Source organism: Molothrus aeneus, chromosome 19 (assembly GCF_037042795.1).
Source record: "Molothrus aeneus isolate 106 chromosome 19, BPBGC_Maene_1.0, whole genome shotgun sequence".
Lineage (NCBI taxonomy): Eukaryota > Metazoa > Chordata > Aves > Passeriformes > Icteridae > Molothrus > Molothrus aeneus.
The window spans coordinates 1,653,445-1,677,464 of NC_089664.1; the positions used below are offsets into that span (position 1 = coordinate 1,653,445).

General features: G+C 50.8%; 1 protein-coding gene across 4 annotated transcripts in view; it reads left to right on the plus strand.

Annotated features, from left to right (window-relative positions):
- Window positions 1-3,440: 3,440 nt before the first annotated feature.
- NSMF (NMDA receptor synaptonuclear signaling and neuronal migration factor) overlaps window positions 3,441-24,020 on the plus strand; it is a 49,919-nt gene continuing 29,339 nt past the window's right edge. For 3 of the 4 annotated variants that reach the window (XM_066562620.1, XM_066562621.1, XM_066562618.1), the window contains exons 1-3: window positions 3,441-3,578; window positions 12,100-12,161; window positions 23,295-23,771. In XM_066562620.1, coding sequence (XP_066418717.1) covers window positions 3,472-3,578; window positions 12,100-12,161; window positions 23,295-23,771 — 646 coding nt within the window. In that variant the 5' untranslated portion in view covers window positions 3,441-3,471. Of the gene's footprint in view, window positions 3,579-6,963; window positions 7,000-12,099; window positions 12,162-23,294; window positions 23,772-24,020 lie in introns of those variants that run through there. The other variant, XM_066562619.1, reaches the window with a different exon arrangement.

Sequence of the window (24,020 nt, forward strand, 5' to 3'; positions counted from 1 at the left end):
TTTGGGTGGAGGGGCTGTGAGGCTCCCAGCCCCCTCGGCCGTTTGCCTGTGTGCATGTCTGGAGGCCCTGTTGCCATGGAGAAGCCGTGGGAACTGTGTCTGCCTGGCTCGCCTGACTTTTTTCCTAGCACGAAGCAAAGGCAGCTCTCCAGCTGTAAAGGGCCCCCTGGCTGCCTCCTCTTCTGGGGTAACCCAGACCCCTAAATGCCTGGGATAAACCCAGAGGCAGGCAGGAAACCCTAAAGGAAGGCAGGGAAGAAGCAAAACCAAGAGGGGAATCTGCTGGGGTGCTGTGGAGTCATGGGGCTGGGTGCTTCTCCAGGCACACAGCCCAACACGGGAAATTCCCAGTGGATCTATGGGAATCTTTTGCTGTGGGAGAGGTGCAGCCCTGGGACATGGACCAGAGCATGGTTTGCATTTCCATCCTTGGAGGTGTTCAAAACCCACTGGGCCAAGCCCTGAGCATCCTCAGAGTGAGCCCTGCTCTGGGCTGGAGCCTCCCAGCCTCAGAGAGGGAGACCTTGCTGGGGAACGGGTGAGGGAGAGTCTGAGGGAGCTCCAAGAGGCACAAGTAAGAGCAGTCTGACCATGGGATGAAGATGGAGGCATCCATCTGGATGCTTTTTAATTCTGGGAATTGTTAGCACTGGGCACAGCTTCATGGAGACTGGAACTGCTTGCATGGCTCCAGTTCTCTACAGTGGTTTTTTTTTCAGTTGCTCATTCAAAACAGATGGATTATTTTTCTCCTTTTCTGTTGTAGGAACTCTTTCGTGACATGACTGTACAACAAAAAACAGGGTGGGGGAAAGTAATGAGTAGAAATTTAATTGGAGTCATATTCTGGGGGAAAAAATCCAATATATTGAGGTTGGGTTTTGTTTTGTACATGAAAAATGTCACTGTGAGCAACTCTGGGATGCTTCCAGATAGATCTGGTGGGAACTGTGTCATGGATAGAGCAGAACTACCTGTTAGTTTGGAGGGTGAGTTATATTTTTAAGGAATTGCATTTGCCTCAACCGGCAAAATATTTAAACATAGAAATAAAGACCATTTCCCCCATCTAGTTTACATAAAGGGGAAAGAGTGTTGGGAAACACAGATTGACCTTATTTGTCAAGTATTTCCATGTCTTTATTGTGGACATGTCACTTTTTCTGCTCACAGCTTGGGCCTCAGCAAAGATACAGTCTGAAAATTTGTTATTCATAGTGAATTGTTCAGATTGTGATAAAATTCTGCTTGGTGAGGTATTTGTATCCTGCTCCTTGTGTCCACAAAAACCAGGGGAATTGGGTACCTTCTTCATCTTTTTTCCTCTCTATAGAAATTATTTTTCAATGGGTAGGGTTAATAGACCAAACAGACTTAATTTGTTCAAATCCTCTTATATTTCTTTGCAGATTTTATGTTGGAGTCTATGGAGAGAGAGGATTGAAGCTTTTCCCCAGCTTTTGGTCTCTTCATGCAGGCTCTCTGAAGGACAGTGAAACATGAGCTTATGCTACAGCCCCTCCTCAGGTACAGACAGGACAAGGTGTGCCTGTCACTCCCTCCTTCAACTGCCTCTTTTCACAAAACCTGTAGCAATTTTAATTATCTATAAAACTTCTACCCCTCTGTCCAATATTATTGAATGAGTGGCTCTGAGTTCCTGGCGTTCCTGCACTTGCCTGCAGAGTCAGGGGGACAATCCAAGTGCTTTTTCTGTATGTATTATGAATAATATGCAAGAATTTGCTGCCCCAGTCACTCAGGTATCCTGAAAGTAGATTTATAAAGTACTTTCCCAAGGAAAAACATTTTCCAAACCTCCCTAGGGATCGAAACCTACACCCCTGAAATTGATCTGGAGGCTGGAACCCCTCTGCTGTGAAGAAAGGCTGGAGGAGTTGGGAATGTTCAGATGGAGAAGGCTCTGGGGAGACCTTCTTGCAGCCTTTATATACTGAAAGGAGGATTATAAGGAAGATGGTGGGAGAATTTTTATGAGGGCCAGGATAAGAGGCAAAGGAATAGATTTAGACTGTGTGATAGGAAGAAAATTTTTATGATGAGGGTGGACAGACCCTGGCACAGGGTGCCCAGAGCAGCTGGGGCTGCCCCTGGATCCCTGGCAGTGCCCAAGGCCAGGCTGGATGGGGCTGGGAGCAGCCTGGGACAGTGGGAGGTGTCCCTGCCATGGCATGGGATGGAGTAGGTGATCTATGAAGGTTCCTTCCAACCCAAACAGTTCTGTAACTGTGTGAATTGAAAATCCTCTAAGGCTGGGCTGACTGGTCGATCAGCTCCTTCTGTTGGGTTTGTTTTCAGGCACTCGATGATCTCAAGGCAGGTGTTTGCTCTGGCAGGTGACACTGGTCACAGGGAGGTTTCTGAGCACCCATCTCCCCCTCATGGCTCCGCTGTCTCCAGTCACTCCGGCAATAGCTGTGCTGCTGCTCTGGGACAACAGTGGGGAGCAGTGACTTGCTCAGGGGACAAAGCCAGTGGCGTTTGTGTCAATCCTTCAGATCTGTCGTGTCCAAAACCCGATAGTCTGACCTTCGTGACCGTGTCCACCCTGTGAGCAGATGGATGCAGCTGCCCTGGTGTGGAAAATAAATTGCGTGTGAAATCTTTCAGCCGATCTGTCAAAGGCAGGCTGCAGTTTTGTGTGAAAATGACCGATTTTTTTGCAGGTCGTACGTCTACTTCCTGACAGGAGCCTGGAAGGAGATACCCCCGGGCCTCCTCCTGCAGCCGTATCTGACGGCTGCTGGCTGGATATTCCCCTCAGGCAGAACCAGGGAATCACAGAGCATCCCGAGCTGGAAAGGACCCACAGGGATCCCCCAGCCCAGCCCCTGTCCCTGCCCAGCCCCCCCAGCAGCCCCATCCTGGGCATCCCTGGCAGCGCTGCCCAAAGGCTCCTGGAGCTCTGGCAGCCTCGGGGCCGTGCCCATTCCCTGGGGAGCCTGGGCAGTGCCAGCACCCTCTGGGGGAAGAACCTTGCCCTGAGCTCAGCCTGAGCTGCCCTGGCCCAGCCCCAGCCGTGCCCTGGCTCCTGTCCCTGTCCCAGAGCAGAGATGGGAGCTGCCCCTCGGGAGGAGCCGCAGCCCCTGAGGTGTCCCTGGGCCTTTCCCTCCTCCCACTGCAGCCCCGCGCTCCCCATGCGGGGGTCCCACCGCCCCGCGCGGCCCCTGAGGCGGGGCCGGCGCCCCCTCCCCGGCCATGATGTCAGGCGGGCGGAGGAGGTGCCGCTGGCCAAATATAGCGGCGCTTCCTGGGCGGCGGGGCGGGCTCGTCCCTCCTTCTCTCCCTCCCTCCCTGCCTCCTGCCGCAGTCAATGGGGCGGCAGCGGCCGCGGCGGAGCGCAGCGCGGGCCGGGGCCGCGGGCCGGGGGCCGGCATGGCGGGGCTCTGAGGCGGCGCGGCGGCGAGGGGCGGCGGCGCGCCCCGGCATGGGCAGCCGCGGGGCCCGGCGATGAGCGCTCCCCCGGCCGCGACCCCCCGCGCGAATATGGGCACAGCCGTGTCCAAAAGGAAGACGCTCAGGAACGAGGCCATGTCGTCCGTGGCGGCCAAAGTGAGGTGGGTGCCCAGGGTGCGGCGGGCGGTGCCTCGGGGGGCCCCGCGGTGCCGGCACCCTGCTCGCCCCCGGCCGCCTCGGGGGTCGTGCCGGGCTGGAGGGAGTCCCGAGACCCTCGGGACGAGCCCAGGTACCGGTGCGGGCACGACCCAGGGCTTGTGCCCCAGGTTCGTCCCGGGGCTGGGGAGTGGCACCTGCCGGCGGGTCCCGTCGCTGGCTGCCCCGATGCCCCCAAAGCAGCCGCACACTCGCGGGTGGCAGCGGGCGGCCGGGCCACCCTTGCACCCCGCCGACCCTCAGCCTCTGGAGGGGTGACTGTCTCCTGAGGCGTCCCCGCCATCGGCCCGGCCACAGCACCCGCAGGGCTTTATTTGCTGGGTCGACAAAGAGCGTGTCAGAAGTGGATTTCTCAGGGATGGATCTTTATAATCGTCGGGAATTCGGAAGCGCGGTCAGTGTGCCCGGTGGTTTCTCCTCTGCTGAAATGCCGTGCGCGTGTCCGAGGGCAAAGTCAGCAGCCTCCTTCAAGGGGTCTCGCTCCTTTGAATGGAAAAACTGCTCTCTGAAAATCTGCACCCACCACGTCTGCCCTCCCCGGCAGCGTCCCGAGCCACTACATGGACCAGTCAAGGGATTTGGGTTCTATATTGTGCCCGTTCTGGTTTTATATTGCTTGTCCTACAGTGTAGTACTTCACTCACTGCCTGATCCCAGTGCTTTTCAGTATCAAGCAAGGGAGATCCGAGAAAATATTTGCTGCTTAGTGGTACTTAGGTTTAAAAAGCTGTCAGAGATGAGCTTTGCTTTAGTGCCCTTTCCCAGGTGAAAGGACCCTTCTCCCACGCTGCAGTGCAAGTGTCACAGTAGTCATCCGGTGACTATTTGGGGGCACTGGCGCAGCTTTTTAGCTGCTCCTTCAGCACAGCTGTGCCAGGGAGTAGGTCTGTCACTGTCTCTGCTTCAGCTAGACTGGCTCTTTGCTGCTGGGGAAAAATTGGGAGAAATTAAACTTTTCAGCTGCATTATGTAACACCTTCTTTGTGTTGTTAGACAAAACTGCATTAGAATAACCTGGAGTCATGTGTAGAACTCAATCCATGTTGCTGAAAGATCTCAGTCACCTCTCTATGTAACTCAACATTACTGCATCTCTGCTGTGTTCAGAGGAAAGAGAAGTCTTAAAGCTTGAAGTGAATGGATGAAAAGCTTGTACCTTGCCATCTGTTTGAGTTGTAAAGAAATCCATCCTTCAAACTCTGGAGTATCTCGAGGGAAAGCTCTCCAGGCAGAGCCTGCAACTTCTCCCCACGTTTTGTTGCACCCTGTCCATAACCAGTAATGAAAACATGAATGCTTTCTGTGGCATTCAGAGATTTGGAAGTGGATTCTTTGTGGTGATGTCAGCCAGGTGCGTATACAGAAAGGACATGTAAAGCACCATAAGTGCTGTGGTGGGGTTCTGGGAGTGGGATTAGGCAGTCACACAAACAACACACTCAGTAATTGGTAGGATTTCAAATGCTAGTGTGGGTGTTTGGGAGCGACTAATGTGTTTTGAACATAATGACTTGTTAGCCTACATCAGGGTGGGCAGATGTTCCTCAGGTTCTATCAACTGTGTGGAGCCCAGTAGGTGCCTCGGGGGTTCTGGTTTGCTCCATACCTGCTGACAGCTGCAGGTTCAGGTTTATGGGGGCTCTGTGGTGTCTCTGTGAAGTAAGGTGGTTTGGCCAGAAAAGTTATGAGTGGGTTTGGGCTGGGGGACATAATGTCCTTGAGGAGTGTCTGGTCACATAGACCATGGCACAGGACAGGTGCTTTTATGTGTCTTCCTGTTGATGCCCGTGCTAGAAATTCCTGATCCAGAAATCATTTGAGGAGATCGGTGAATGTGTGGAGGGGCTCCCTGCAGAGCCTCTTTGCATGGAGAAGGTGCTGGTGGTGACAGGTGCTGTCCATATGCCTCCATCCTGCTGCTCCAGGCATGGCTCAGTCCCTGCTACCATGGGCTCTGTCATGCTCAGAATTCCTACAGTGGCAATGACCCACCTGCTGAAAGGCTTCCTGGAGCACATCACACACAGCTCCTCTGCTCTGCCCTGGGTTCTCCTCCATGTATCTCCTGCATCCTTATCTACAGCAAGGACTCTGTAGGACACTGGGTAAGGCTACAGAGAGACTGTTCTGTCCACCCCACAAGGGCTGGGCACTTGGGTCACCTGTGTGGGTAGCACTGCTGCAATGGTCATGTGCCCTGTGGGTGTAGGCAGCTGGGGGATCCTGGGATTGCTTCTCTGCATCTTCTGGGCTCTGTCCTGTTCATATTTGTCATGACTTCTCTTTAGAGAGAAAAATCCTCTCCTGGAATTCTGCTGCAAGTCCAGGTGACCATGGTGTGTATTTCTTACATGTGGCTGGAGTGCATGTGCACACTTGGCTGTTCTACTGAGCAAGGAGCAGGGCTTGTTTGCTGGTGTGAGTAATGGGATCCAGGCAGGAGGTGCAGGCCCCCTAGATTGTTAAATTAAAATCTCTGCAGAGCCACTCAGGGGAGTTTCATGTCCCAGGAGCATTAATTAAGCTCCATGCAGCTTGTTGTGTGCTGGGTCTTTAAGTAGCATTTTACAAACTAAGGACACAATTGCTGTGTGCCAGCGCTGTGGAGAGCACCCTCGATGCTGCTGACTTTGGTCTCCGTGGTGTCTTCTCTTGGGGGAGTTGCAGTGCCCTGCACGCCCAGGAAAGGCTGTGCTTGGTGCTGCTGCTGTGATCTCCTGTGAAGGGCTTGGATGTGAGATCTCCCTGCCAGGAGGGATTGTTCCCTCCCTGCGTGTGCTTTTATTGCCCTGCAGCTCCTGGGCCCCGGTGCCGAAGGCAGGGCTGACGCAGTTGTCCTTGAGCGGTGACCTTGGTGCTGCCCCTCTGCTGGCAGCCTCTCCAGGGCCCGGGCTGTGCCTATCTGACCTGTGCTCCTTGGCTTCCTCAGAACTTTTCCAAGGGTGCAGATGAACCAAAGCCCTTCAGAAATGGGCTTTCCTTGCCCTTGGTCCCTTGACACCTGCAGGAGAACACTGGCACCCCAAATGAGGCAATAAAGCAGATGCTTTCCTGCAGCTCTGCTTTGTATTGTGCTGGCCTACAGCTGTTCTTTGGGAGAATGTGACAGTGAGAGCAAAGAGACATGAGGCTTTTGCTGGGTGTTCCAGAACCATCTCTTCTTGCAGTCATTAGCACAGGAAATATTTGAATTGAGAGTGTAGTTTGTCTTGCCCAATTCCATGACCTTGGCATCTAGTCCAGGGTAGCCCACAGAGGGATAAGAGTTTGGTCTCACTCCCTCTCTTCCTGCCTAGAGAGGGATGAAGAGTGGCTTTGAACACAGCATTAGTGAAAGGGTGGATTTTTCATTGATGAAATGCAGAGGTAAGTGACCATGTACCTTATCCCAGGCTTCTTGCTGCGTGAGTGATTTTTGGCTTAGCTTGGGGTTCTTCATGGAGTCTAGATTCTTCTTTTCTGCTTGTGAATTATCTGAGGAATGGTATGAACTGTCTCTTTGATTGCCTTTTTCTTTTAACTTCTGCTGCTCTTCCTCTCTTCTCCTGTCCAAACTTCATGATCATAAATTACTCCAATACTGTGGAGTCTCTAAGACCCATTGCCGACATCCAATCTCCCCTTATTGAGTGTGAGAATTCTGAAATTAAAATTTTCCAGCTACCATTTCTCTACATAGATATTTTAGAAAACTAATTTTTGTCAGGGTATTGTTACTATTAGGCTTAAATAACGTAGGTGTCACCAGTCTTTAATGACTGAGCTGTTAACTGTGGCTGTGCTGGAGGTGTTCCCTTCTCTGCTTGGTGACAAGAGCAGGATTGCTGCTGTAGGAGGATGTAGGTCCTGATGATGCAGGTCTCTTCTCTCCTGTATGCCTGAGATGCAGCACTGGCAGATGCTGTCACAACAGATTCCTGCTGCAACTTCTCTGGGCATTACTTCTGAAGGAGCATGAGAAGGTGGTGGGTGTTCTTTGTTTTTCTATGTAATACTCCTGAATAGTCCAGGTTTTGCTGAGCTTACTGCTAAATGGAGTTATCTGAGGTCTTTCCTGTATCTCTGAGTGTTTCAATCTGCATTTCTTCACTCTGTAAGTGTCAGTTTGGTGGATAAATTTATATGCATCTGTTTCTCATAGCTGCTCGTGTGCATCAAGGCCCCTTTTATCCTGTTGATGTGATTATTTCAGAGACATGAAGGCCATTCTGTGCTTATTACATTGTAATTGAGATCTTTGTTATTTGGCGGCTTTGCTCCTTCGAGCAAATCTCTGTCTAGACTGTCTGTGCCTCTTCACAGTGCTCTTCCAGACCCGAGCCCAGCTCTGACATCTGAGGCACAGTGAGTACTGGAAAATGCCCCAGAAGGGCAGCTGCCTTTGCTGCCTGTATTGTGCTGCCCCATCCCTCCTTCCCTCCCTGGAGCCTTTCTGATGGAATTCTGGAGGAAATGCTGGTGTTTCCTGAGGCTTGTCTGTGCTGGTTAGGCTCAGCAGCACAGTGTGCTAGAGCCCTGGTCCCTGCTTGATGTCCTTTGTTAAATCAAGCTGTGCTGACTGTGTGACATGCAGGTCTGCTCTGCCACTAGAATGAAAACCTCTCTACAGATGAGTCAGGGCTAAACTTGTCCTGTCATCAGCTGATCACCTCTCAGTGCTACCTGCTCATTGGTATGCAGCTTTTGCAGTGTCATACACTCAGGGTTATAGCTCACCGGCCCATGGAGCTGTGAGGCACCTTGTATTCATCTCATTTATGTGAAACAAGCTTTCTTTTCCATCTTTTGCTCTTAAATTATCCCAAGGTGTCTCTGCTCAGAGCCCAGTTGAAGGGGTTTATGTCCAGTGCTGTCCGGTGGTGTGAGGGGGCTTGAACTCCATTGGCAGTGATAGTGGAGGCAGAGCTGAGCTGAGGAAAAGTCTGATTGTGTGACTTGTGGTAACAGATAAAAGAGAGAGAAAAGAATAGGATGAATAGAACAGCTGCCATCTGTTTGAATCGTGCTCTGGCTTTACTGTGACCAAGCCGATGGGGTAGCAGGGAGAGTGGAGCAATGGCACAGTAACAATGCAGGTGAGTGCTGGTGAGCTGAGGGGACTGTGAGGGCAGGGGAGGAGCACAAAAGGCTTGGCAAGGGGCAGGTGGCCATTAGGAGCAAGTGTGGCCATCAGAGTCCCCTTGGCAAAGGGCACGTGCAGGCATCTGCGGGAGATCGCTGAGGCACGGCCAAGGAGGAGCCGAGGGCACTGGGGAAGCAGGAGTGCAGAAGGGAACCGCTGAGATAATAGGCACAATAATTAGTGGCAAGTTTCGGGTGTAATTGGCTGGAAACCCCCTGCTGCACGCTGTGCTGGGTTCACCAGGGCTGGGGAGCTGTGCCCACGTGCCTGTGTTTGTTTGCTCCTGGGTTGGCTTGAAGGCTCTGGGAGCCTTGGGGTGGAACGGCCAGGACAGAGGTGCAGGCTCAGCCTGGGCAGGGAGCAATGCTTTTGAGCAATGCCCAGCCCTCCAAAGCTTCTACCCAGACCTGCACCAGAGCTCTGGGTATGGCCTGATCTCTGGGTGTGACCTGTTCTCTAGGAGCTCTGGCACCTGGGCTTGTACCCTCCTCCCTCCTCTGCGTAGGGAAACGAGAGTGAGGTCAGAGACACTGCGGCGCCTTCCAGCTGGAGCTCTTACTGAGTGGCACTGTTTTCACCATGGAATACGCTGGGCTGGAGGGCAGCAGTGCTTCTCTGGCTCTGTCGTAGCTAGTTATCAATTTTGGTCTTAGGAAATGCTTTGTGCTGGTTTTTTGAGCCCATGGTTTGCAAGTTAAAGGTGAAACCTTGGTTCAGATTTTCAGACAGACAAAACAGCTTCGGGCACTGGCAAAGAGATGAATGGAGACAGTGACATGAATTTGGAACTCGTGGAGCTTTTGATCTAGTTAGAGATTTATCATCATATTTCAGCATTTTTTGTGTAAATCACCATGTTCTCTCACTGATAATTTACCTGAGAACTTGCTTGCTACTATTTTTTCTACATGGAATGACTGCCGATGCAAAAGAGAAGCCTCAAAGTTTTTCCCAATGGCCTAAGTGCCTGCCCATTTGTGAATGGTGTTGGTGATTCCTCACAAAGACAGACATTTCCATGGGAAGCCTCGGAGTCCCAGAAATTTTGGTGGAAGAGATCTCAGAATCTCATGCTCAGCCATCTTATTAAAGCCATGCTGTTGCTGGTGGTGTGCAGGATCAGCCACAGCTTTGGCTGAGCTTTAACCAGCTCTGAGATGGACTACAGGAGCAGCTCAGGAATTTTCTTGCAGCTGAATAGCCTAATGTTAAAGTCATAGAACTGTTAAGGTTAGAAAAGACCTCCAAGGTCAGTGAGTCCAACTGCAAACCAAAACCTGCCACATCCATCACTAAACCATGTCCCCAGGTGCCACATCCCCACTTCCAGGGATTTTGACTCAACCACCTCCATGAAGCAGCCACACTCCAGTTCCCAATTTTGAACTTGTGTGGTGTTCCAGGATCAAGTCTTGCTTTTTGCCTGGGCAGAAAGGTTGAGGGTGCCAGGAACATCCATGAGGTGCTTGTCCTCCTGGGTGGGTGAACCATGATGTTCACCCCTGTGCCTTTCACAGTGGGGATTGTGGGCTGGTTGTAGAGCTCCCCGTGTGACAGAGCCTCCTTGTGCCCACCTCTGGGGGTGTTAGGCACTGAGGGGGACAGTTTGGGCAGCTGCCACCCCAAGCCAGTGTTTAACGGTACAGCCTGGAGCTGGACATGTAAGAATCCAAAACCAGGGAAAACCTAGCATTGTCTGTTAGTATGAAAAGATACAGAAGCTTAAACCTTTCTTCCTGCACAGCTCCAGCTGTGCTGCTCCAAAGCATTTTGCATTTGACTGTGCTGAAATTTAGTCCCAGAGAGATTAAATTACTCTTTCTTCATTGTTCATATTGATCCTGTGTTGCTGGCTGTGGAAGACAAATGGACTTCCCACTCCCTCCAGCCTGAGTCACTCTGGGAAGTGCACTGGAGCCTTGTTAACCTTTTCTCCTCTGGGAGGGGGTGCATAAAAGCAGTGGGGAAGATCCTGCCTACACAAGCTGGGATATGCAAAGCAGAAGGTGGTTTTGGAGGTCAAAGCCATTTCCCACTTAGATGTTTAATGGCTATTATGAGCCTTTTGCAGCAGCTTGAGCTGGAGAGGATGTCCTGAGGCTGAGCACCCCTGAAGGAGGAGGACAGTGATGGAGGACAGGATGTGATGCCTCGGGGTGGAGAGTCTTCTCTGTTGCCGCAAATCTTGTCCTTCCCCAGGAGATGCTGATGTGCTTGAGGGCTGAGGGTGCTCAGCTCTGGGTTTCTTGGCTTGGCTTGGCTTGGCTTGGCTTGGCTTGGCTTGGCTTGCCAAGGAGGTGGGTGGCTGTTTCACCTCCCTCTTTGCCAGTCTCCACCCTGGGCTGCCCAGTGGCAGCTCAGCTACAGACCTTGGAGAGATTGTTCTACAAACCTGGGGAAAATGGATGCCTGGGGAAAACCTGGCTCTAGTATTGACTCTCTTGAGTCACAGGTCTGTTAGATACAGGAGAGCAATCACAGCACCAGGACATTACAAATGCCCTGGCAGCTGGAGTCTGGAGGTTACTGTATTCCATGCCTTGACCAAGGGTTCCTTTCCTGTGTGAGTTGCATGCAGAGAGCTCTTCCCTGGTTGGAATATTCATAGGTTTGCTCTCTTACGTGGGCCTGGATGTGTGATAAGGGTTGAGCTTGCCCTGCTTGCTTGATTCTTAATATATACCAGTAAAATCTCAGTCATCCACAGGACTGGAATCCATCAGAGAAGCAGGAACTGCTTTTCTGGGAGGTTGTGGGTGACTCTCAAATAAGCTTGTCCAGTAATCCAAATACTGACATAGCTGGGGCTTGAGAATTTAGGCTTCAGGTAGGTAAAAAGGGCATTAGCATCCATCTGAGCTGTGGTGGCTCCCAGCTGGGAGCTTTCAGGACCTGTAGGAGCTTGGAGTGGTGGTTGGCTCTGGGGTGGATATGGCTCCTTCCTGGGCTGCCAGGAGGGGCTTAACTCAGGGGGGCTGGAGACAGTGAGCCAGGTCCTGTGTGCATCACAGATTTCATGCAGGTGCATTTCAATTCTGTTCTTTCATTTTTATAACAGAGAAGCTAAAGCCTAAACTAGTCCTGGATTTCTAGTCCAGCTCTGTTTCCCAGTTTGGCCAGGGAAACACTGATGTTCCACCAGAACCACTGGAATCCTGGTGTGTAGCGAGGAAGCCTCTCTGCTCTGGCAGTGAATTTCCGTGGGTGTCACCTGAGGCTGAGGGAATGGCAGCTGCAGGGGCACAGCAGTGTGTTGGTATTGAACTGTTCCTTCTTTCCCTGGCTTTAAGCATCTCAAAACTCTTTCTTTCTCTCCTTGGCTGCCTCCTGATGCTGGGACACAGAGCGGCGAGGGCTTTTGGAGAATACCTTTCACAAAACCATCCTGAAGGCAGAAATGGCTCAGGTAAGAGAACTGATGTGCCTTGGTTATGCCTATGTGTGCCTGCAGCTATGGTTAATAGCTTTAGAATGAAAGTACATTTATCTCTCTGTCATGAACAGTGAGATCTCAGCAGCAGAGAGGCAGGAGGAGTTGCCCCCAAGGAGAAAAGGCAGTTTGGTGACCCAAGGCTTGGGTGGGCTGTGGGGGTGAGTTCAGTTGGGGAACAAGTGCCCTGTCATAAATTCACCCCTACAGCTTAGGAGAAGTTGCAGCTGGGAAGTGACTGCACTGCACAAGGCTTCTGCACTGGTTTGTGACTCCCAGGTCTTGCTTTCACTGGGGTATAGAAAACAGGTGAGTTATATTCTGTTCACTGGTGTAAATCCTTGCTGGCAAAGGTGACATCTGGATTTATTCCAGGGGTTTGCTTCAACAGGGGTAAACTGAGATTTGCCTAGATGAGGGCACTACATGTGCTGGCTAATGTGTCACTATTTTCCATGTAGATATTGTCCCCATCAGCTTATCATGAGTTCTGCTTGATGGGCAGGAGAGTGCAGGATAAACTCACCTGACCTCTAACAGGGCTGTGTCTTCTCTGTGATGAAAGAAAATATTATGCAGGCAGTTAATTCGTTGCAAAACCTACAGAAAGTCCTGTGTAATCCACAGAAAGTCTGTGTGAAAAGCAACAAATTGTTCAGTGCTGTTGAGCTGCTGTGCAGGGGATAAAGTTATTACATAGAATGTAATGTAGAGTGATGTTATCATTTTAGGTAAGCTGTGTGTGTTTAAGCCTGTCCAGGAGATGCCTCTTGCTCTAAGAGCAGTCAGTCACACAGTCTTTGGCTGCCAGCTGAGTCTTTCCTTTTCTCTGGGATCTGTTCTAATGACCTTCACGTTGTCCTTGGCTGAATGGTGCTGATGTTGGGAATGGAAAGGCTCTAAGACAATGTACCGAGGTTGTCTTGGATTCTTTTCATGAGGATCTCCAGGGACACTTTACTTATAATATTTGGTCTAAGAACAGCATGTGGAGGTAGGAAGGGAGGGGCTGGGGTTTGGTGCAAATTCCCTTTTTCTTTGTTCCTTCCATCGTGGCCATTTCTGCAGCTGTTTCTGTCTCCTGGAGTCTCTGCCAGTCCTTTTTGCAGCCCCCCCACCCCAGTTTCCAACAGGAAGAAGTGTTGGCTCCTGCTTGTTTTGTAGTGCCCTTGTAGTGCCTGTGGGGTCGTGTTGGGGCCAGGCAGAGAATCTCTAATGGAGAGAAGAGGAAATTGCCGATCTGTTCAGGTGCCTGAGGCCTGGGCAGCCCTGGTCAGATCCAGGGAGTGGGAGCCTCTCTGATGTGCACTTCAAAAGCTGCTGTTTAACTCATCCTTGGGGTGCTCCTGGATTCTCTGATCGTGGGTGAGGAGAGCATGGGAATGGAGCTGATGTGACTCCTGGATCATGTGTCACAGCCAGGCTCCCCAGAGCAGTATTTCAGCCCTGTCTCTGCTTGTGACATCCATAAGCTCTCCAGGGAAGCCTTTTCACCCACTGCCCCTTGGTGTATCAGCCTTGAGATTGTTTTTGAATCCAGGAGAATTTAGTTGCTACAGGCAAGAATGAAGCAGAGAGAAACACATTTGGAAATGCCACAATACTTATGGGATCCTTAAGTATTCACTTGGAAAGGAATAAAATTCCCTAGAAATTACTCTAAATTCTGAGGAAGAGGGGAGGGAAAAAAAGAATCGTCATTTTTAAGTCATCTTCTGAAATTCTGCAATGTATAACTTAACACAGTCTGTAACACTTCTTTATAAATAACCCCAGTAGGAAGGTTGCTATCCAATAAAAAACACTGCAAGTAGAAAATTTGGCTCCTTTTAGTTCATCCCAGCAGCCTGATGACAGGGAAGTCACATCTTTCCTTCCTGCAGAAATTCCATCTCAGGATCACTTTGTTCAAGTTCTGGAGGCTTCACCTTTGGCTGGGCAGGGTGCTGGAGCTGCAGTGTGAGCTGCCCCCAGTGCCTGCAGGGAAGCAAAGGAAGGGCTCTGCTGCAGAAGGTGAAGGCATAGCACAGATCCAGAGGGACCTGAATGGGCTCCAGCTCCTCAGAGAGCAGCAGAGGCAGTGTGAGCAGGGAGAGCACCTGCATGCTGTGCTGTTGAATTCCCACTTGCATGGGTTGGTGCCTTAGGTCCTGAAAGCACAGTGCTCCAAAGAATCGAACCCTCAGTGCCTGTATGTGTCTGTCAGCTCTGAGCTTTCACCCGAGTGCTGTACCTGGTGGGACAGGCCTGTTTCTGCTGTCAAAACCCCAGATGTGCACCCAGGTGCTGCCTGCACTGCCAGCAAACTGAGCTGGGATGAAGGCTCTGGCCTAAATTTGACTGGAAGGAGGCAAGCCTTGGTTCAGTCCAGAAAAAAATGGTTTAAGAAATATTTAAAGTCACTGATGAATGCAGTGAGGGAAAAGAGGTGTGAATTTTGAGGAGCAGGAAGGTGGCAGAGCCATCAGTGGGACAATGAAGGCATAACTGGAGGAGAAAAGGGCAGGATCCTCCTTTTCTGGACCCAGGAGCTAGAACCCTTCTCTCCCCCTGTGCAGGGCACTCCTCATGCAGAAAATGAGGCGGGTGTGAATCTTTGGGATGTCAGTTCTTTGCTGCTTTATGTGCTGGTTCAGCTCCTCAGCAGAGGGGTGAAGCTCTGACAGCCCAGGCAGCCCCAGGAGATCCATGGGAGATGCCAGGTGTGCAGACACTGCCCCAACCCGCTCCACTTCTGCTGCACTTTCTTCTCTGAGGATTGTCCATTTCAGTTTGCATTTTTTATCTTTTTAGTCCCTTGACTCCAAGGAAAGGAAAAGATACAGTGGCTGTTGCATCCCTCATAACTTCACATTCTACAGCTGATCAAAGAGCTGCTCCTTCAGTCATAACTTCTATTTGTGGTGGCTCTTCTGGAGAGCTTGTGTGTTTGTGTGTGGCAGAATGTCTTGGAGAGACTGGGGAGTGGTAATGAAGAGCTGCAGAGGGGTTGTAGATCAGCAGGACAGGCCAGCTGCCTCGTCCAAGGGCTGAGTTATGTGCAAGGCTGTGTTTTCCTTCTGTTTTCAGTTAAAGTGCAGTGTGCATGCTCTGTTTGCTTTGCTGGGGCAGGGTGTGGAGCTGCACAGGTACAGAGGCTTGCAGGTGTTGCAGGGTGTACATGGGGGGAAGAAAGGTGAGGGGGAGCATTTGTTGGTTACAGCTTCTGATTCTTGCTCATGTGAGGCCTGAGAACTTCATGGCTCAGCAATGTTGTGTGACTATTCCTATGCAACTCTCCTGGAAGAGTCTTATCCTGGAAGATTTTTTTTTCCAGGTGAATGCAGAGGTGCATTTACCTCTCCTCTTTCTCAGAGGTTTTGTCAGGGATGATGACCATACAGAATTTTCTTCCCTCTGTTTGCCTTTTGGAGCAAGGCAGTTGCCTGGTGGTGGGGTATGAATGCAGAGGATGGAGGGGGGTTGTCCCTTTGGGATCGCTCAGATTTTTTTCCCCTGATCTTTAAAATATTTTGAGGAATTAGAAAGAAAGGGAGGGTTGGACTCTGCTGCAGGTGACAGGATATGGATGTGTTGAGGGAGCTGGTGCCAGGCTGCTGATGCATCTCCTGCTCTCTTCCTGCCTCTGTTGATTGCTGGTTTATTTATGCAGGCTGGAGGTCTGGGAGGGTTCCCACGACGAGCACTCTGTCTCGGTCAGCATTCACTCTGCCTCCAAGGCTGTGGCCAGAGTCTTTGCTGACTATTGTAGCTTTCTGCTACTTTTAATGTAGAAGTGGGTGTCCCTTGGGACAGACTTAGAAGAAAGATACAGAAAGGGATTAAAATGTGAAAGGGAAGTGTAAAAAGGCTGCAGAGAATAAAGCATGGAATAAGTAATCACTCAGTCTTCCAGAACTCATGGAATTTTGGACATTTTCCAGCTTAGGTGTCAGAGGCCCCACACTGAGATAATGCACATTAGATTTTATCTCCATGTTCTGGAACTGTGAGAAGAAAAGGTACCAGGGCATGGGGCAGTGACATTGAGAAGGACAGCAAGCAGAGCCTTTGAGAAATTCCCTGCTGTCTGGGGAAGCAGGGATCTGTTCTGGTGTGAGCTGGGATTCAGACACAAGGATCGGGAGGGAGCTGTGGGAGGTTTTTCTTGTTACTGTTTTAGTCTGTTTTGCTCAGTGGGGTTATTGGGAGGGCAGCTGCTGCTGCTGGAGTGGGGCTGGAGGATGCAGCACTGGGCTGCCTGTTGTGACCAGCTGCTCTGGGCAAGCTGTGTGGGAAAGGGTGAGATCCAATATAAAGTGTCCTTGGTGCTGCAGGGGTGATGGGCCTTGGGCAGGAGCTGAGCCAAATTCTCCATGGCTCCTGCTGAACCAGCATGGTCACTGGTTTGCAGCAGGACAAACCAAAGGAGGCAGTTACCTGAAACTGGAAAAACTTCTTTTTAAGCTCAAAAAAAGTAATCTTTGTGTCTTCCCTTTGTTTTTTGCATGATCCATGATTTTTCAGTCATCAATGTGAGTGTGTAAGGAGCAAAGCATCCCCAAGCCAAGTGGCAGTGGGGAGGGGTGGCAGGAGCAAAACCACGTTTGTGCCTGTGCTGGGTGTGGAGCCACCACTGGATCAGTCACTTGTGTTTGGAGCCTGGGCTTTGGCTGTGAGTGTGTGTGGAGGGAGCAGCCAGGCACAGAGGAGCTGCCTGATGCTGCCAGAGAGTGGCATGGAGTTAGAGAGACCCCAGGTGAGGCTTCCTAGGTGCTTCAAGCTGAGTAACCTGTGAGCTGAGCTTCCTGTGCCACCAGCAAGTAAAGCTGCAGCTGTGCAGTGCTCTGAGAGGGACATTCCATCTCCTGGGTTTACACTATGGAGCTGCCAGCCCAGCCTGGTTCAGAGTGAGCACCAGGTTGGTTTTTTTCTCTAGAGGATGTTTGTCCTGTCCCAGCAGTGCTGCTGGCTCTGCTCTCAGTCTGTCCCTGTGCTGATGAGGTGGTGGTGGCCTTTTTGGGAAGAGCCCGTGCTCTGGAGGGAGCTGTAGGTGGCCTGAGCTCAGGACAAAGCAAGGATGTGAAATCCCATCTCTGAGGGCTTCAGGTCTCTTCTAGCATCAGCCAGTGCAAGGATGGTGTGGGTGTATCCTGGAACTTGCTGTGGAATCTGTTGTTGCCTTACAGAGGGAACAAAGACGTAGGTCAGGGTGTTACCATGGAGATGCTGGGCCGGTGATGGAGCTGCCACTTGCTCCTTTGGGTCGTGTCTCACAGTAGCAATTTCATCTATTCACATTAATGTTACAGGCCAGACTAAAAGGTTACTCACCTATGAGATGCCAGGTCAATGCTATCTTGAGTTTGTTTGTTTTTGAAGCCCATTTGAGCAGGGGGGACTAATTGGAACCATTTTGTCATAGCTATGTGACCTTCTGGTTTCTCAGAGCAGCTCCCTTCCAGAAGCAGCCTTTGTCCGTTCCCTGTGCAGGTCCTTGTGCACGGTTCAAGAAACACAAGGAGCTGCTGGAGAGGACCAAAGGTGATGAGGGCTCTGGAGCATCTCTCATCTGAGGAGAGACTGCAGGAGCTGGGTCTGGTTAGTCTGGAGCAGAGGGCATCTGATCAGTGCACATAAATATCCTCAAGGGGTGTCAGAGGATGGTGCCAGACTCTGCTCAGTGGTGCCAGTGACAGGACAGGGAGCAATGGCCATAAACTAAAACACAACAAGTTCCACCCCAACATGAGGAAGGGAAAAAGAGCCCTGGATCAGGTGCCTGGGGAGGGTGTGGAGTCTCCCTCTCTGGAGACATTCCAAACCCACCTGGACATGTTCCTGTGTCACCTGTTCCAGGTGACCCTGTCTTGGCAGGGACTTGGGCTGGGTGATCTTCAGAGATCCCTTCCAACCCCAGCTATTCTGTGATTCCATCTACTCATTTGGCTTTGAAGCTACTGCATGCCTGAAATGCCACTGTGACTTTTTTTTTTAATGTTGTATCTTCCATTTTGATATCCCTGCCTCATGCTTCAATAACTTGAACAAAATTCCCATTTTTCCCATGATTATTTCTTGATCACATTTCAGCCCAGAGCCCAGCAAGGTGGGCTGCCTGTCCTGTGCCAGGGGTCACATTGTTGGGAGAACAGAGCTGGCATGGGGAGAAGCTCTGCATTACATCTCTGAGAGGGAGCAGAGGAGACCAGACCTGCCAGCACACCTGAGGGGCAGTGACAGGCATGTGGGAGGTCTTGGAGTTGTGATTGCAGGAGAAACTTCTCAGCTGTGCCATTTGAATGGTTGTTATGGGTTTTGCAGCTCTGGCCAGTGCTCCCCTCACTGAGGGAATCAGCTGGATTCCTCCTGGTGCAAGGTAAAAACATCATTAACTTCATTCCTACTTCTTTGAGCAAGGCCCTGTACGTACACCCAAAAACTTTCTATTCATCTTCAGTGACTGTGGCAGTTCTTTGATTTAAAGTTGGAACTTACTTGTCATAAATATCAGGTCCAGAGAGTTCCAGCTGAGGAGAAACAGGGAAGAAAGAACTGTCTCTCTGAATTTTTTTTTGCTGAGATGACAGATGTTCTTTTAATAGGGTTTATCTGGATTCCCCTTTGCCACTTTGCCTCTGATGCTGGAGCGGAGGCTTTAAATCTAAGGTGCTTTAATCATCAGTTTAGCTGCTAAATACAGGAATAAATTTGGAGCTTCTGTCTGTGCCTTGTGGCTGTATGCTGCCTTGATTTATAAACTTCTCATCCCAGGGGGTCACAAGGCAGCCTGCAGCAGACAGGAGTTGGCTCCACAGTTGTGGAAGGGCATCAGTCAGTGGGGGCTGATCCCAGCGTGTTCCAGGCTCTGGAGAAACGTGGTGGCACTGAAAGGAAAATGTGCAAGCCCTTGTCAGTTCCCTAAGTCACAGTGAGTGCTCAAGCTAGGGTTACTGAATGAGAAAGGATGTATTGTAAGTATCTAACACAAATAAATGCTTAATTATCAGGAACTACATGTACTGAGAATGGGGTTCTTTTTTCCCCAAGACACTGCCATTTCCCAACACAGATGTCAGTCTTTGGTCATGCCTGTGGCCTGTGTTGGGCAGTGTTGTGGAGAAGGTGAAGAAAGAAATGTCAGACAGGAGCAAGTGAAGCCAAAAAGACAAAAGGTTGTATATTCAAGTACATAATGAGGGGGGTGAGAAGTGGTTTGGCCCTCAGGACTGGATGTCAAACCCTGCTGGGCTTGGTCCAAGTGGGCAGGGAAGTGATGGAAATACCACCTGGATGGTTCTGGTACCAATGGACACACAATCTACAGATCAAGCACCTTGGTCTTCCTTTCACCTTGCTGCTCAGTTCCTTGTGCACAATAAATCCATGTAGAGCAAGAGTCAAGGTAAAAAGAGAACCTGAGGAACCAGATTTATCTGGTCCTAAGTAGCAGTGTGAGACACAGGCATTGCTGCTGAAGGCAGCAGGTGGGGGAGCAGAGCCATTCCCAGGGCAGCTCTGGCACAGTGAGGGCAGGGAGCTGTGCCAGGCTGCCCAGTCACACTGCCAGGGCTGCCATGGCAGGGGAGGGAGCTGTGCCAGGCTGCCCAGTCACACTGCCAGGGCTGCCATGGCATAGTGAGGGCAGGGAGCTGTGCCAGGCTGCCCAGTCACACTGCCAGGGCTGCCATGGCATAGTGAGGGCAGGGAGCTGTGCCGGGCTGCCCAGTCACACTGCCAGGGCTGCCATGACAGGTGAGGGAGCTGTGCCAGGCTGCCCAGTCACACTGCCAGGGCTGCCATGGCAGGGGAGGGAGCTGTGCCAGGCTGCCCAGTCACACTGCCAGGGCTGCCATGGCAGGTGAGGGGACGGAGCTGTGCCAGGCTGCCCAGTCACACTGCCAGGGCTGCCATGGCAGGTGGAGGGAGCAGCTGGGAGTGGGAGAGGTGGCAAGAGCCACATGAAAATGAAAAAAGGGAGCAGCAGCTTGAGGTGAGGGTGTTAACAGCAGCCTGCTGCAGCTGACTCCATTGCTGAGCTCCTGTGAGTGTCCCTTGGTTCTCCTCACCCCACATCCCTGTGGCTCAGCTCTAATCCAGCATTGATTTCTGGACCAGCCTGACTTCTTTCCTAGCAGAAGCAAACTATTAGCCTCAAATGTCTTTGTGGCAACAAGTGCAGTGTTTTGGCACCTGAATCTTGTTCACTGTAAGCACAGGCAAGGATAACTGGTCACATCTTGGTGTGTGTGACTCATGTATGTGAATGCACAGACTCCTGAAATGGTGTGGATTCTGTTCTACAGGCCAATAATTCATCCATCAATTATGATGGATGTTTGAATCTCTTTTCCTTCCACACTATTTTTTTTGTAGATAATTCTTTATTAACAGCTACTCTTGAATAAAGGTTTGTATTCCCTTGGCATATGAAGTTGCTTCTCCAGTGTATAATTACTGAAGGTGCTAAATTGAATGAAAATGAAGAAGAATTATCCAATTGTTTTACAAAAAGAAAGCACATTGGTGTGGTGGCAGCCCTTTGTAGTGAAAACTCTTACATAAGTACAAGTGAAAACACTTTGAGGAGGGGACAAGTAAGGTAGGAAGAAAGGATTATCCTCACATTTTGCATGCTAGATCAGGTAGGTAGTTTATGTCATATATATCTGGTCAATCCTGCCAGGATTTCAGTAAAAAATTTACTCTTACTTGAAACCAGTCACAGGCCCCTGAAATGTCTGTAAATTTTATGGAGCTGAACAGACCTCACTGCTTATAAAACAGAGATTGGAATTGGTCTCTTTGCTCTTGTGATCATCAGCATTTTCAGGCATATTTTGCTTTGGGGACTTCATTTTTCCATTTAGCCACAGATCCCAGGGCTCAGGAATTCCTGGCTGTCTGAATTCCAGAGCTGTCAGTGTGTGAGTGAAGGTGACACTCCTGTGTGTTCCCTCTGAGGAGGCTGTGCATCTCCCATACAAGTATCAGTTTCAGGAGGAACAGGGGCAGCTGTCAGCCACGATTTTGTGGTGCCTTAAGAAATCGGTAGCGTCACTGTGCCCACACAGATTAGTAAATTTGACAAGTTGAGAAGAGTACTTAGAGCTGGCCTTTGTTTTTAATTTTAAAAATGGTTTGTTTGGCACTATTAGCGAGCACAGATCTTGGCAGATCTCAGGGAGTCTTTGGTGGTGTTTTCCCAAGACATGCCCACTCTAGAGCACGGTTAATCCTGGAGCTGGGGAGGATCTGAGCTGCTGGAGAGCAGATGCAGGGGACCTGCTGCCTCTTGAGGGGGGACACGTGGTTTGAGAGGCTCTGGGGCCTGTGAGCACTCTCTGCACTGTTCTCTGACACTGTAGCCTGCAGCTGGGTACAGACTTTGGGATGACAGCCTGTGGAACATCTTCTTCCACTGGAATGTCCCTTATTGTCCATCAGGCTCCTCTTGGAGCAGGTGCAAATGTCCACATTGACCATGGGGCACAGTAGAGCCCTGCCAGCCTTTCACACTCTCTGGGCACTACCCCTCACTACACCTGGACATGGATTTTTGACTTCATGTGAAGCCTGGACAGAGCATCAGCTGCAGGTTCAAAAGGCTCAGCTCTTTCTTCAGGACTCCTAGAAGTCTCCTCCTGGCCAGCTCCAGTATCCAGAGACTGTGAGGAGACAAATGAAAGGAAACCTGACTTGTGTCAGCCTGAACAGCCCTGACAGTCACTTCTTGAGCAGAGTGGCCAGAGACTGATTTATTTCCTAGTGGTGCTGGAGGAAGTTGTATCTCAAGCAGAAAAATGAGACAAGGGTGAGACCCTGTACCAGTACTAACTCAGTTCTGGTTGCAAGCAGAGCAGGGGGAGAGGCCCTTGGCAATGTGAGCATTTTCCAGGATGGATTTCAGATTCAAAAGCTGACTGTGCATGGCCTCAGCTTGGGAGGGCTCCTCTCAGAGGGGCACGGGAGCACTTCATGGGCAGCAGAATGTGGCAGCAGTGAAAGGTCTGTGTTACACACATACACACAAAGTCTGTGTTACACACGTTCTTGTCCAGAGGTCGTTCTCCTCTTCCTCCTTCACTTCATGGCTGGTTGCAAGGTAGCCAAGCCTTCAAATTGTGGATGAGTTCTTCCAGGTCATGACTTGGTAGCTGAAGAAGTTATGTTCCATAAATATCTACTGAAGCAAAGGCTTGGGTTTGCTTTCTGCCTCTGTTTTAAGTGCTTCTGTCTGTGCTGGACACTAATGATTTCATTTTTTGGGTAGCAGTCACATAAATAATGCCTTCCCTGCTGAGCCTTTTTGCCAGTCCCTGAGCTGCTTCCCATCTGAAGGGAAGTGTAAGAGGTAATTAACAGCCACTTGAAAAAGGATTAGCAGGTGGGTGGGAGCTACTGTTGGGTTCATGCATGGAATTGCCATGGAAATGCTGAGATTTCCTGGCACTCCATCCAGTGTGTGGGCTCCAAAGATAGTTGCACTCATGGGCCTCTCTCCTTTGGATCTTCCTACCCTGCAAAGGGAGCGGCTGTGTTTTCTTCCAGGACAGCTCCCACGGGCTGAGCCCTGGCCATCTGTGAGACCAGGGGGGTGCTGTGCTGCAGCTGCCAGCTGAAGCCTTGCTGCATCTCTTTCATGTCAAACCACCTGGCAGAAAATCAGGAGGAAAAAAAGCCAAACAAACCTTGTTGGTTTGCCCCTTTGCCAGTGTTCTGAAAGAACTTAATGCACCAAACACTCAGAGTTTGGCACTTGGAGAAGGTGGTGCTGGTCCTTGTCCTGCAGACTGTCACCAGCTCTGTAGCCCTCGTGTGGCTGAGCAGGGCTGCAGCTGAACCAGGGCTGTCTTGCATGGCAGTTTTTTCAGGCTGTGCAATGAGACCTGTATTTGCTGCTAGAGTTGTTGGGTGGCCACATATGTTTAAAATATTGGGCCTCTCTGTGAGAAATATCTCTCATTTCACTGCCTGCTCTGGAGGTTTAGAAGGTGGTGATGGGCACACGTTCATCTGAAATGGGGGCCTCCTGTGTCTGTCTCCCCTACACAGCAGCAGCAAAGAGTCTCCTGGATTTGCCAGTGTCTGTGTGGCTTTGCTTTAAGGAAAACATGCCTTTTGTTTCAGATCACCTGCTAGCAGACTCCTACATCGGGCAGGAGGACTCCCCTGAGATGCAGCAGGTGGCCCAGAACAAGCGCAGGCTCTCGGTCATCTCGGACGGCAAATTCGAGAGGAGCTTCACCGAGGAGCAGGCGGAGAAGCTGCCGAGCGAGGGCCCCAAGCCACGAGTCTACACCATCTCTGGGGAGAGGCCAATGCTGTCAGAGCACGAGAACGACAGCATGGAGCTGGTGGTGATGAAGGGAGCTGCCCACGAGGAGTGTCACCATGGGCACCACGCGCACGGCGCCGCCGGCTCGCACGGCGTCCGGCACTGCAAGGCCTGGCCCAGCGGCCGCCAGGGCTCCAAGGAGTGCCCCAACTGCTCCAGGCTGGCTGCCCCTTCCCAGCAGTCCATTGAGCTGGAGCAGCACCCACCTGGTGAGGCTGGGTGGCACAGGAAAAGGCTGGAGAGGATGTACAGTGTGGATCGAGTGTCTGGTAAGTGACTGCTGGCTTGTTGTTGTTGTATTGAGGATGGGTGAATAAAGTGATCTATAGACTCTAAGGTCTCAGAAGGTAAAATGCAAAGTTTACTAGAAACTACACTTTTTTTATAGACTGTCCTGGTTTAGGGCAAATTTGGGAGAAAACCTCCAAAGGGGGCCCCTCCAGAAAGCAAACCCACACAGCCTCTCCCCCCAACCGGTTTGGGAAGGATTCCTTGGAGAGAAGTGAAAAGAACCTGTT